The 15213-nt window shown below is 36.9% G+C and overlaps 1 protein-coding gene across 13 annotated transcripts in view; it reads left to right on the top strand.

Moving 5' to 3' along the window:
• Positions 1–13982, top strand: part of LOC117400432 (protein SSXT-like) — a 33563-nt gene extending 19581 nt beyond the window's left edge. For 8 of the 13 annotated variants that reach the window (XM_059022093.1, XM_059022090.1, XM_059022089.1 and 5 more), the window contains 5 exons: positions 287–364; positions 5290–5382; positions 6021–6149; positions 8794–8918; positions 12712–13982. In XM_059022093.1, the coding sequence (XP_058878076.1) occupies positions 287–364; positions 5290–5382; positions 6021–6149; positions 8794–8918; positions 12712–12738 (452 nt within the window). In that variant the 3' untranslated portion in view covers positions 12739–13982. Of the gene's footprint in view, positions 1–286; positions 365–5289; positions 5383–6020; positions 6150–8793; positions 8919–11186; positions 11249–12711 lie in introns of all 13 variants that reach the window. The other 5 variants (XM_034000391.3, XM_034000396.3, XR_009328413.1 and 2 more) reach the window with 4 other exon arrangements.
• The last annotated feature ends 1231 nt before the right edge of the window (positions 13983–15213 follow it).

Here is a 15213-nt window from a genome sequence, read left to right as displayed (position 1 = left end):
AACACTTGGCAGATTAATGCAAGGAAGAAGACATAATGCAAGGAAATACATTGAAGTCCTCTACCCATAGCTGTCGTTTTTGGTATATCTTAACAATGTCGACACATTGCAACTGTGTGTGTGTGTTTTCAAAAGATAGATTGGTCCATGAGGATCATTCTGTTTTATATATTGGATTACATACGAAGTCATTACTGTCGATTTTACCTATATGTGACTTTCCTCTCTAAATAACGGTTATTGAGTCTTGCATTTGTTTGGAGTCATTCTGTTTTTGTTTCTTCAGGTCCTCCTCAGCAATATGCTGGCCAGGAGGATTATTATGGGGAGCAGTACAGTCATGGTGCACAAGGCCCTCCAGAAGGTGTGTATACACAGTATTACTCCAATAGTAATCTGTTTTCTCTTTTTAATTTACAATGTTCTCAGCTACCACAATAATCTGGATGGATGGGTTGATGAAAATTCATCCTTATACATTATTTTTTTTTTTTTAAACTAACCATTAATCCAGCGCTCCAGATAAGATGCGTACTGGGTGTTTTATGAATTGAAAAAATATGAATTTTGCATGATAAATTCTAGAACGAGAAAAGGGCATTTGGCCCAACCATGCTCACTAGCTTTGGTGCCAGCGTTGTCCGCTGGCACTCGGGAGAGGAAAAACAAAAACTCCCTAACCAGGTTAGTAGTGGAAATGAAACCTCTGGGAATCCGGGACTAAACGGACCGCCCTTCCTCAAGACGGCTAGCTAAATGTCTTATTATGGTCACAGAAGGTTATACAGTATTGTTCATGGTTCAATGGTTCACCACCCTTTCTGCAAAAAAGCTCCTTCTCCCCTCAGTTCTGAATATGCCTTTCTGCTTCCACCTGTGGCCCCTGTTCTCTGTGACCTGTGAAAAATTATTCTCTGCAGTTACTTTGTTTAACCCCTTGACAATTTTAAATCCCTCTTAAGTCTGGCTTGCCTTCTTTCTAGGCTACACAGATTCAGCTGTTTCAGTCTATCTGACATGCACTTCAATCCTATAATTAATCGTGTTGCACTCCTCTGTACTGTTTCCAATCCTTCAATGTATTCTAGGTGTGGTTGTACCAGTGCATTGTATAATTAATATAACTTCTCTAGATCTGAATTCAACTGTCTTGGCTGTATTACCTAACATTCTATTTGCCTTTGTTTTGTTTTGTTTTTATAGCTTCTCCGCACTGTCTAATTGGCTTGAGATTCATCCACTACAGCCCCCCCAAACCCACCCACACACACACACACACGCACACTTTTCGTACATCGCTTCCTCTGTTTTGTTTCTATTCATGTTGTACTAGTTTATAATAGTTTATAAAACTATCATATTGTGGTCATATTGTGGTCTCCTTAATATTTGTTTCAAAATCCAAACTTAACTCAAGTAATATATATTTTTTTCTTTTTTTTCGGACAGATAAAAAATGACCCTTGCTGTCTGTCAATGTTATATTTAAAAGATAATGTCGAGACCTGCAATGCTCAGCATATTACAGATGCCTTATGGCATAATGTACCAGTCATGTTGAATAAATAAATAACCCAATTTGCTTCATAGAGACAAATTAAACTGGCTGAATAATGTTTTTGTTAACAATTACATTCATATACATTCTAACGTGATGCAAAACTTTTGGCCATATTTATTTGTTTATATATATATATATATATATATATATATATATATATATATATATATATAATTTTTTTTTTGGGGGGGGGAAGTAACGTGCACATTTTAGAATACATTGCTTTTAGTGAATTTAATCTACTCCCTATCGAGATATTGTAGATTATATTGCACAGAGTGATAAATGAGCCCTTTCTTTATTTTGAGACGGAGAGAGAGAGCTGAAGAAAGGCACCATCAATAAAAGACAGAGCTACAACGAGACAGAAATAGCCAGGATGTGACTGTAGCCAGACTCCAACAAATCAAGGGTTGCTGCAAGTGACAGTCGAAGTCAAGAAAGTGACAGGCCATGCCCAAGTAAAAAAAATATATATATATAAGCAGCAGCACTGTGGCATATGTAGGATTAATAGCTTCTGATCCTGAAGGTGAAAGTAGTGGTACCCCTGCAAAAAACATCCAAAGGCATTTTCAAACTTAATGGCTAAAATCATTTACATGGTTAAAATACAACAAGGGAACTGTGTACTGTCAGACTGCAGGTTCTCGCATTGCAGGAAAAACTGAATTCATAACAGGAAATTGACATTTAAAAAGAGACGCACTCGTTCAGCAACAAACATCAAAATTCCAATAGTTAGGGCAATGTCCCTTACGAGTGAGAAACATAAGAGCAAATGTAATGTTACTTAAAAATGTGGTGACCAGATTTTAGGTCCTGCCTCCAAAAAAAATTTGGTTGGTAGCCAAAGGTTCCTTGGAGAAAGTTGGTATAGAGCACTGCTTTATATAAATGTGAGTTTGTTTCCAAGGGAGAGCTTTACTGTTGTAATTTATCTTACTCTTCCAGTTAAAACGTGACAGTAGTTTTAATATTACCCTATAGCAGGGGTGTAAATCTCAGCAAAAAAGTGCTGGTACTCCATATGCGTAGCCGATACACAATAATTTATGAATACAAAAGAAGCCTTCAAAATAACTGATATTCTAACCAATTCATCATAAAGAATCTGAAAATACTGAAAGCTTTGTACCCTTCTGCATGTATCAGTGTCATGTACTGTAACATAGCACTTAAATCTTAAATTGTAAGTATTAAGAAATATTACACTATGCAGTAACTACTGTAGAGAGGGAGTTCTGTTTCAAAATATCCTAAAAAAGGGGGGTTATTATACAAAATGTGTATAAAGAAAACAATTGTGCTATGAACAAATTATACAAAAAGGTCTAAGTCAAACAATGCGCAATACAGGCTGAAATTCCTCACTTTTTTTTTTTAAAAAAGACTTGGCCATTTCAATCTCCATTGTATTCTCTGAAATCCTCCTCGTACTTTCCAGACCCTGGGTTCTCACCTACAACAGGACCTGGCCATGCTACATTGATAACCTTTTTTTTTTTTTTTTGTGTGCTTCTCTGTTGTGTTTCTGTGTAGATGAATTATACAATTATCTATTCCAGAAAAAAGATTGGTATATTTCAGGCAGAAACAGTGTAAAAGTAGGCATTTAATTTGTTTTTTTTTGTTTTCAATCCCTGGCATTGTGGTTCCTACACAATAACGTGACAAATTACACATTTTCAGAAAGTAATATCATTACTGTGATTTACATATGCCTTTACACGCAAGTGCAAACTCAAATTTAACTTAAACTGTAGAAAAGGGGGCATTGTACATAACAGAAAATGCTAGGATCACAACACAACAAAACTTTATACTATACTTAACATTTCACTATACTTAACATTTACCTTGCAAGTTGGGCTAGTGTTTGGAAAGCATAAAAGTACACCTGCATCTGCATCCCGATTCTGACTCGTTTGCCAAATCTGAAGCAGCACTGTTTTTTTAACGTTAATCCCTACTGTCCCACACATCACTTTCCATTTTCTAAGTCGGTGCAAGACAAGGCACGTTGTGATAAATATTAGAAATAATTATCAACTAATTTATGGCGGACACAAACATGAATGTTTGCCTTCAAATTCATGTGCAGCAATGGTTGTTAGAACATTCAGTTTCTCCGAACTTAAGAAAATGAAAAATACTTAATGCCTCTATTTTCACGTCTCACTGCTAAAGTCTTCCCTTGTTGATCAACCAATGAGCACTGACACAGAGCGAAATGGGCAGAGATTTGTGATGCATGCTCAAAATGAAATCTAATCCGAATTAATGGTGGCCAATAGGAAACAGAATGCAAGCAGCTGTGCTGAATGAAAGCACATTTGAGAAACGTTGCGCTAGTGCAAATGAATGGAATGCACGCGCGTTGGATGAAAATTTCACCCCTGCCCTATAGTATTAACTTTTATAACTTGTTTTAATACTTTGATGGCTTACGGCTACTGTTGGGACTACTGTTTTGTGTTGTTTACATTCGCTAGGTAGACGGTTGTAGTTGCAATTACAATGGATGCAGTCAATTGACTATGCACACAAGCTAGTCGCTGCTAATTAAATACGTATTCTTAAAATAGACTTAGCTTTTGGTGATGGTAGCCCAGTTCCTCTTCCCCCCTCGCTCTCGCTCAATCTGGTTCTCGCTCTGTCTTCTCTCTCTCTCGCTCTTGTGTCTCTTGCTGTGGCAGGATAGTGTCATGGCCAAGAAAATCCCAGTTGTGCTCCTAAACTTTGGAACTCGTTGCCAGTAGTTGTGAGTAATTTTGCTGCACAGCTTGAGTTTATCAGGTTTCTTGTACTTTGTTGGTTCCTGGCGTCTCAGTGGCCAATTGTTAATATACTGCAAGCGTTGGCTTCGGAAATGATGGGACAGCTTGAAGCCTGCCTGGAATTGCCAAAAACATGGGACCAATAAGTTGGGGTTTGGAGCGAGTCGGGATGCTTCATATTGCTTATAGCAAGGCGATCAATAAGGAATACAATATTATCATTTATTTATTTGCATTGGTGCAGTATCAGTGCAGTTTATTAAAAAAAAAAAAAAAAAAAAAAAATGGACATGTTTTTGTTTTTTAATCTTTAGGGAGCATGTCTGTCGACTTGAAAGGGAGAGCACAAGAGACTGAGGAAGATTTACAGGAAAAAAAAAGCTGAACAACCTAGTACTAGTGGGAGGAGACTGGGTGAACGCAGTAGCTAACTATGCAGAGTATCAACTTTTCAGACTATAATATTGTGAAGGGAGGACTAAATAAGACAAGTTTTTGTACAGTACACATTAACATTTCAGTTAATGCATACCCCATATAAGTCACCATCAAAGTATGTACTGTGTTTATTCACTTTAAGGTAATGTTGCATTTTACTCGCCCAAAATAGTTTGCACACAGTGTAAACTGGAGAGTAAATTACTCATAACCTAAAACCTTATCTGGAGCGCTGCATTAATCTGAATATAAACATGTTTGTGAGGGTTTAGTTAACTTGCAGTAAGTACTCTTAACATTGACATGAGCATATGATAATCTCACATTATTTATGTATAAAGGAAGCTATATATAAAATATAATTTTTTTTTTGTTAATGTGGTATAGCTTTTTCTGTTTTGTTTTTGAACATCTTTCATCGTTTTTTTTTTTTTTTTTTTTTTTTTTTAAAAACAGTTTTGGCCAAGGGACATTAATATTTCTTCCTATCTTCTTGTCAAATTGATGTAGGTCTTAATGATTACGGTTATCAGCAACCATCGTATCCTGAACAAGGCAACGATAGGCCTTATGAGGATTCCTCACAACATTACTTCGAAGGAGGTATCTATATACCTTCACACACGCACACAAAGTATATATGCAAGAAGATTCCCACCAAAACACGACGGTTCTTTTTTCTTTTTACTGCCCATGCAGAGCTGTACTAGTTGCTGGCTGTTGCTACAAACTTTTGCACAAAGCTTTTTTTTTTTTTTTGCTCACCATGCTAAAACAATGTAACGTTTCTGATTGAAAAACAGCTAAAACCTTTATTTTTTATTTTTATTTTTTATTAAATCTTTATATTTCTTTCAAAGCTTCTAATAAGTTACAATATTAACAGAAGTACATAGGTCAGTTCACCTCCATTTAAATCTCATGTTTCACAGTTCTGTATGCAGCTCCCTTGTTGAATTAGTGTAGCTACTCTGTGCTCTGTAGCTGTTATTGATTTATTTGTATGTTTTTATTCCTTCCTGTGCTGTTGTATTTTGAATGTGATGTTCCAGTCATTGTAATGCTCATTTGACAGGGATGCTGAAATACACTGCAGTTCAAACTGAAACTATTGAATGTTTGGCTTTAATACAGTCTTGTTTGGACAGTTTTATACATGTATGTAATTTGTTTATTTTATATAGTGAGCATGTGTATACTGTGTACAGTTTAATGGTACAGGCTCAAATGCTTTATTGCAGGTAATTCACAGTATACCCAACAGCAGGAAGCCTATCAGCAAGGACCCCCACAGCAGCAAGGCTATCCACCTCAGCAGCAGCAGCAGTATCCAGGCCAGCAAGCTTACCCAGGGCAGCAGCAAGGCTATGGTAGGTAGCCACATAAGGCATTGATTACTCTAACATTGTAGTATTTTTCATGATAAACCAGCATGTACAGTGAAGATCCAACAAAATAAATGTATAATGTGAAAATAATGATCGCCTGTGGAATATGCAGATCCCTGGTGACCAGGAATATAACTTATTGCATACTGAGTATTATATCCTGGAAACTGGTCACCCAGTTGTGATGAAACAATTCTTTGCCACAGATAAATGCTTAGGATCTTAAGAGTTACTTTTTCTGTCTTTTGAGATGGGTTGGGCTAATGAAGGCTACATCTTCAGAACTGTTTTGCCTGGATTTTAACAGGTTTTTTTTTGTTTTGTTTTTTGAGAAGTTATCTGTAGATCCCACCATGGGAGAAAATTGTTAAACATGTGTTCATTTTTATATTGAGAAGAGATTTGTTGTGTCAATCAAGGTAAGCCAAGTATACATACAAGCAAGCTTTCAGTACCTCTTGTATGTATATATGTATTGTATGTACATAATTTAATCTCAGATTTGCTGTATTCTCAATTTATTCAAATAAAAACTGTCTAAAAAATTCATCCTATGAGTTGTTTGAAAAGGATCCCGCTGAAAGATTTTTTGTGTTATTCATGGATAATTTTCCTATGTGAAGGGATTACTGCAGGTCTCGGACTGAGAATTTCACTTTAAAAAGATGATAAAGTTGATAGGTAGTGTTAAATTAATGGCAGTGACAATGTGGGACTCGTCTCTCTTAACCCTTCTGCTACAGCGCCGCTTGAAATCGTTCATATATGAACAATGATGTAATGGTGACGTTAGATGCCCATTTTAAGCCTTTTTAACAACCATTGGTTGGCACCTGAGTGTACTCCACGACGCTTTCAAATTAGACTTTACATGTAGAATCTACACAAACTACTCCACATTGATAAAGTTAAAAAAATGCATATAGAATAGAAGTAAGATTTACAGGGAAAAACAGATTAATCAGCATAAGTGTTCTTTTGCTTTGCTACCCCTTTGCTACCGCAGCCCTAAATCAGCTTGTTTGAAAGGTCACAAAATTAGTGAAATGGGTTCAGCCTGTGTGTACTCAAAGTGGTTTAACTTGTAGATAATTTCCCTCAGGTATATAAAGACTTTCAAGCTGCAACTCACATAGTGATCCAACAAAGCAACCATGAAGACCAAGGACCTTTCGAAACAAGTCGGGGATAAAGTGGTAGTGAGGCACAGAGCAGGAGAAGGGTACAAGAAAATTTCAAAGGCGCTGGTTAATCCTTTCAGCACAGTGAAGTCCATCATTAAGAAGTGGAAGATGCATCATACCCAGACACTACCCAGATCAGGTCACCCTCCCAAACTGAGCAGCTGGGCAAGCAGGAAACTTGTTCGGGATGTCACTCTGAAGCCAACAATGACCTTGAGAGATCTGCAAAGTTCTGTGTCTGAGATGGGAGTCAGTGCTCACACATCAACAGTAAGCCGGTCCCTACACAAAGCTGGCCTGTATGGATGGGTGGCAAGAAAGAAGCCATTACTCAAAAAGCCTCATCTTAAAGCATGTATGGAGTTTGTGAAAAAGCATGTAGATGATACTGCAGACATGTGGAAAAAGGTTTTGTGGTCAGACGAGACAAAAATTGAACTTTTCGGTCTAAATTCCAAGCGTTACATCTGGCACAAGCCCAACACTACACATCACCCAGTCAACACCATCCCACCTGTCCAGCATGGTGGTGGCAGCATCATGTTATGGGGATGCTTCTCTTCAATAGGGACTGGGAAGTTTGTCAGGATAGAGGGGAGACTGGATGGTGCAAAGTACAGGCGAATCCTTGAGGAAAACCTGTTTGAGTCAGCCAAGACTCTGAAACTGGGGAGGAAATTCACATTTCAGCAGGACAATGACCCGAAGCACAAAGCCAAAGCCACACTGGAGTGGTTGAACAAGAAGAGAATTGATGTTCTTGAGTGGCCCAGTCAAAGTCCTGACTTGAGTCCAATCAAATTTATGGCGAGACTTGAAGATTGCAGTCCATCGACAATCCCCTACAAACTTATCAGAACTGGAGCAAATTTCCCGTGAAGAATGGGCAAAAGTGTCGCCATCCTACTGTGCAAAGCTAGTAGAGACCTATCTTAAAAAAACTCATAGCAGTAATTGCTGCAAAAGGTGCTTCTACCAAGTACTGCCTTAAGGGTCTGAATACTTATGCAACCAGTAAATTTAATTTTGTACATTTTCCTTACAAGTTTTGCTGACATTTGATCTCCTCCTCATATAACAGTGTTCAGTTTAACCACTACAGCTTTGAATAAAAAAAGTTTGTTTGAAAAACTGCACACATTATTTGTAATTCAACAAAATGTGAAAACTTTGCAGGGGGGTGAATACTTCTGCAAACCACTGTGAGTGTGTATATATTAGTTATACTATAGTTCTACTATTGGATAATGCAGTTTTCAATAAAATGTTTCCATTTTATGTAAGGGCTGAACAACAATTCATGAAATAAATTCCACTGTAAAATCCAATGACTGAAATTAAATTGCCCCCGCCCCATCTTCCCTTACAAATTAAGTTGCATACTGTATCTAATAGCTAATAGAGAATCAAGGGGTTATGTGATGTTTCAAATAATTTTACAGGTCCATCCCAGGGCACCCCAGGACAGTATCCCAGCTACTCCCAAGGGCAGGGCCAGCAGTATGGGGGTTACAGACCTCCTCAGCCTGGCCAGCCGCAGCAGCAGAGGCCTTATGGATATGATCAGGTAAGGTGTCTTAATGGTTAAGTGACTAAATTGGGAATGTTATATTTTACATACATTAAACATTCTGTGCTTTTAAAATTGTGATCGTGCCATTTTAGGTCATGCCATTTTTTATTTTCTGTCTTTCTGAATTCTACATCCTGGTCTTAGTACAAATAAAAATGGTCTCTGATGCTGGCTGACTTGGTTTTCAGTGTGCGTGGTCTTGTGGCTAGGAGTAGGGGCGTATGTATGTACACATGCTTGCTGTGACAACTAAAGAGCTGTCTGTTTGGGTTAGCCGTTCTTAATGGGTTTACTGTTGGGAGTAATGGAGAATGTACTAATAGTCGCTTTATCTGAGGCCGATCTGCCTGACTTTAGTTCCTGGCAATAAGCCTGAAACTACCCCTTCCCTGTCACATGCGTCTTGCTTCCCTTCCAGTGAGTTCCAATATTCTATATATTCTTTTTAAATGATATTTTGTTCTGAGTCATTGTTCTCCAATAGAAACTTTTAAGTCCAAGTTCAGATTAAAGTGGCTCGTTTCCTACAATGAAAATAATGATTTTGAAATATTTTACATGGGGGGGGTGGGGGGGGGGGGCGGGGCGGGGGGAGTCTTATAGCCCATCATGTATTGTCTTATTTACAATTGGGCTTTTGACACTAGAAGCCCACAACATGTTTAAATAAAGTATTAATTTACTCAGTAATGTGTACCAATGTATAGACTGCCTGTGCAGATTTAGTGGTGCACATTGCCAGAGTGTGAATTGGTATCCTGTGGTTTTGGTTTGCTGCAAACATGAATTATTTATCATGCATCTCAACTTCACTCTTCATAGCAATTGGGTCTTATCCCTGTTTTCCACTGTACAACCGAGCTGCGCCGTGGCCGTACCGAGCCCTCATGGTGCGGTTAAGGAGAGCCTGGGTTGTTTATCCACTGCAGAGCCGAGCCGTGCTACTGACTTTGCATGCAACGAAAGACAGTTGTTATTAATTAGTGTTATTAATTAACTCAGTTTGCCAAAAGATGGAAGTGGTGTTTAAAAATTGACCAATGGTACAGATGTATCTTGTATCGCTATATTTTGTAAATTTATATTTAGGAATTTCCTTATAATCCACAAATTTTACTGCTTATATCGACTTAATAAAGTTCAATTACTTCTGTTGAAATGGAGGGGAAAAAATAAGGTCTTAAATATGATTCGCCAAAGATATCCTGTTTTAAGGATAGTTGTTTTTTTGTTTGGGTGCTTGGTTCTGAGCCGGATTCAGATGTCTTATGAGGCCAGAGTTTCACAGTTTGGTTCTCGCTCAGCTCGACAAATACCCAGTGGAGAACCACCCGTACCATACCAAGCCCTCATGGGTCGCAATTGCCAGTGGAGAAGGGGTATTAGTCTTAAAGATCAAATACAGGGAAATAAAACTGCACATTTTGCATTTGCAGCAGCTAAAACCACAGGAGGGCACCATTACACTTTTTTAGAGGGGTTTATTTTGAGGGGTTTGGATTTAGAATTTAAATGGATCTTTTAACGTCAAGCAATATTTCAACTTTAAATGTTGCAAGAACTTAATGTATTGAGGAAGATATATAATTGCAATCTCAATGGACCAATCCCCTTTGGGACTTTATATGTGCATGCATAAAGTATAAAAATATTCATTTGAGATGGCCTAACAGAAATGTACCAGCTTGTTTACAGGAGGAATCCTGCTTCAACTACACAGCGAGTCTGTGCTTGAGTTGACACAAAGCCACTCCCTTTGATCTATGCTGTATCCATTACAATTACCTCTCATCGTGACACCAAACAGTTACTCTAAGTTTCAATTTACATAGTTTTATATACAGTGTTGTAGATGGGTTTAGTATTTTGATATGAATAAACTTTAATTAAACACAATTTACAGTACATGTGGCCAAGTCAAGAACCTAAAAAATACAACCGTTTACATGGCATCCCTAAACCAGTGTTAAAGGACACATAGTGCTAATTATCCATTTTTAGCAGTTTTTATAAGGCAAGTTTTGGTTGTGTTTGTAGAGACAAACACTAAGAAAAAGGAGCATTCTGCAGCAAGAAGGTAGCTTTTCATGCAAAAACTTTAATGCATAAAACAATGGATGCTGAAACTTATGGTAACTGTACATTTTGATGCCACTGAATAAGAGCATTAAATAAGGGGGGTGGTAGTATTACAGTGTATTCTATGTGGTCTTTTAAATGAGGCCCAGCTATTCTTTTGATATTTTTATTTTTGAAATTCAGGCCATCATGAGGAAATAAGGACCGGTTATTTGAACCCCTGACTATATCTATATGACATGAAGGTAATGGTACTGTAAACCACTTGAATGCAGAGCTAGTTTTTGATTCTTGTAAAACTTTTATTATGTTGTGTTTATTATTATTATTATTATTATTATTATTATTATTATTATTTTTTTTTTTTTATTATTATTATTTTACGTTGCTTTGTAATCAGGGGTCGAAATAATCTCCTTGTGGTCCTTTTAGAAGATTAATAGAAAAGCACAGTGGCTGTCTGTTCAAAACAAAGAAATTAATTCACTTTAGTCATCATTGCAGCTTGCATAGTCAAAAAAGGGGAAGGCATAGAGGGGATAGTTTAATAGTAATGGAATATAAACATCTTTTGTTCCTCTCCTCCCCCCATTCCCCCCATCCATTTGTTATACACAAATATAACTGATGGTTTTGGAGTATAGGGTCAGAATTTGGCACATACATGTTACAGGTTACGGTGATCATGAAACAATACTTTGTATGTGGATTATTCACTGTACTTGTGTGTATATCCGAGCCTTTGAAAGGTGGATTCAGTAGTCTTTGTTCCTAACTTGAGACGTATGCACTTTTGTGTTTACTTTTAACGCATTCACTTTTTTATTTTTCTACAGTAGTTTTTCATCAGTGCATTTATCACATTGTTGCTCAGTACGACATATTCAATGTTGCATTATAACTTGTTGTTAATTATACACTGTAATTTTTTCTTTTTTTTTTTTTTTTTTTTTTTTTTTATATAAAGCTTGGGAGTCCTGGCTACCAGAAAAAAAATAAAAAAAATTATATATATTATATATACAGTGTGTGTGTGTGTGTGTGTGTGTGTGTGTGTGTGTGTGTGTGTGTGTGTGTATATATTATTATTATTTATTTCTTAGCAGACACCCTTATCCAGGGCGACTTACAATTGTTACAAGATATCACATTATTTTTACATACAATTACCCATTTATACAGTTGGGTTTTTACTGGAGCAATCTAGGTAAAGTACCTTGCTCAAGGGTACAGCAGCAGTGTCCCCTACCAGGGATTGAACCCACGACCCTCCGGTCAAGAGTCCAGAGCCCTAACCACTACTCCACACTGCTGCCAATATATATATATATATATATAGTTTCGACCCCTGTTTAGAAATAAACATTTACAGTTATTGTCAATAATATCGTGAACAGTAAAGAAGTTAGGGGAAGATTAATGTTAATCTTGAAAGTTTAATTTCTTCTATATTCATGTTGTATTAAATTCAATTGATCTAGTTTTGTTCTGTGATGCATTGCTGTCACCTGCTGGACAGTACAGTAATAGTCCAAATGCTCACGTGGCATATATCATTAAAACACCACTCAAGGTTGTGGTTTTTTTTTTTTTGGTTCTAGTGACTGCATCGTCATAAATGATATTTCAAATAAAAACTCTCAACCTATGTGACTAGCAGAAAAAAATACAGCTGCTTTAACATGTGTTTTATTTTTTATCTTTGCAGGGGCAATATGGGAATTACCAGCAGTGAGGTACAATAGTTACATTCCATGAGCCAGAGTCTCCTAGCAGCCATGTTCAGCCCTCAGGACTGGAATAATTCCAGTAATGAGAATCACTCATTCACCCCTTTCTGTTTTGAATTTGCATAATGACTGCTGCATTTTCTGCAGTCGTCTTTGTACTAAGTAATATAAGGTTTTTGCAAATATCAAGCTATCTGTTTCAACACTCTGACTACAGTTTGTGGCTCTGAACAAAAACAAAATACAAGCACTGTGTAAGCTAAAGTTTAAATGAAGTTCAATGCTTTGTAAAGTGAAATTAATAGTCAGTTCGCTGACATAGTAAATCAGTCAACGTGTTTACCCAAGGCAGGTAAACTCAATGTTACAAGGTCTAAGTCTTCATGGTAATCCCATTTAAATAGTTTTTTTTTTTCATGTGTATATGTATCTATAATCAAACTAAAATGAACCCCACTAAAGTATGGGGATGTAGTGACATGTATAGAATCAAACACATTAATCTCACAGCAGTAATGCCTTAAGTGTAGTACAAGAGATACTGTTTTAATTGACCAATTCTTTTAAACTTTTTTTTTTTTTTTTTGCTCAGTCAAACTGCCTTATTTCTTTTATTTCAGATTCTGTGAAACATTTGCATGAATAAACAAACGTTGAAAGAAAAAAAAAAAAAACATACCACCAGGATTTTTGGTTATTTACAGCCCTTCAAGCAATGTCTTATAAAGCAATAATGGTGTGGGGGAATAATATTAAGTTTATCTTGCATTAAGTACAGTAGCTTAATAGATAGCAAAAACATTTAACGCCCAGCTTTGTGTTTTCCTGCCTTTGGACAACCTAGTATTATACTGTATGAAGGGGGAACTGCAGAACATTGTCAAAAAAAGGTAAAGGAGAGTATTTTAGGTTTTTGTAAAAAAAAAAAAAAAAGAAAGGAAAAAAAAAAAGAATATCTCGGTGTCCGGCATTGTGCATTTAAACTAAGAACTAGCCCAAATCTTGATTCTAATGCAGTTCTTGGGTGAGTGTGGGGGTGGGGGGTGCATTGCGGTACACTTATATTTTAAGTGTGTACAGTTTGCTCAAATGTCAGTACTATTGTATCCAGGACCACCAGCGCTTGTAGGTGCCATGACAACTACCACCACTGTGTGTGTTTCAGTTGTTTCTTTGTTTGTTTTTTCCATTACTTGTAAAGCTGTACATCACTGGATTTTAGAAGAAAAATAAATTATTGTGATTTTCATATTGCATTGTCTGTTCATTTGTTTCCTTTTTCTTTTGGAGATCTTTTGTACCACCTGAAACACTGCATTAATATTTCAGTGAAATAGTTAAACTATTCTTATTCAAAACTTGATAAAAAGGAATTTGAAGTTCCCTTCATGATTAACCATATTAGAAAGAAAACGCTTTGATATTTTCTTAAATAACAATGGTTTGAATCTATTGAAGCTTTTGTCACAAGTGTATTTCCCCCCCCCCCCCCCCCCCCAAAATACACCTGTAAATTCTGTTTGTTCTCCATATAGAAAGATAAATGAAAAGCTAAAGTCACAGAAACCTGTAGTAAACGATGCATCTGTGCATCTTTGTGGGTAGTAGTATGTAAAAACACAAGCCGTCCGATCAAGGGAATTTTATGTAGGTATGAATTTTTGTATGTTCTAATGTGATTTAATTCCAGTAAGATTTATGTGAGTAAACATAGGGAAAGTAACTCTTTGAAGTATTTTTTACAAATGAGGGGTTTCCAGGAAAAAACAACCACCTAATAACCCCCAATTAAATGTTCTTATGCAAGCTGTTCTTCCACTTTTATATTCTAAACTGAATACAATTTTCAGATAACTAACATTTTGATGGTTACCAAGTTTTTTTCACTTTTATTTTTATGTAATTAAGTGAATGTAATATTGTGGAACACCCCTCCTCAACTTAAATGAGGATCTAGTTTTAAAAAAAAAAGAAAATGCAAATCTGAGGTATGGATGTAAAAAAGGTTATTGCAAGCAGGTTCATATATTTCGAGCTGCACCAGGTGCTTTCTGGCAGGGTTTGCATGTATCAGCATGATTGTCTGATTGGTAGGAAAATGTGTACTAAGAAATTAGGAGTGATAACCCACTGATAATGAACCTCGGGCTACTGCTTCCCATCTGTGGAATGAGCACAGACAAAATTGTGTAATTATAGCAGTGTGCCCAAATCAATAAAAATTGAATGGCTGGAGCATCTAAGCAAAGCTTTTACATTAGTAACTTGGATAAGCGCTTCCTTGTATTTATTGATATATAAAACCTCAGTAAAGGGCTTCCCGAGTGGCGCATCCAGTAAACGCGCTCCACGTGGAGTGCAGGATGCGCTCTATAGTCTGGACGTCACGAGTTAGAGTCCAGGCTATTCCACAGCCGACCGTGGACGGGAGCCCCCAGAGGGGGAGGGAGGGTTAGGTCGGCCAGGGTGTCCTCGGCTCA

This window comes from Acipenser ruthenus, chromosome 4, assembly GCF_902713425.1.
Source record: "Acipenser ruthenus chromosome 4, fAciRut3.2 maternal haplotype, whole genome shotgun sequence".
NCBI lineage: Eukaryota > Metazoa > Chordata > Actinopteri > Acipenseriformes > Acipenseridae > Acipenser > Acipenser ruthenus.
This window is presented reverse-complemented; position numbering and strand designations above follow the sequence as displayed.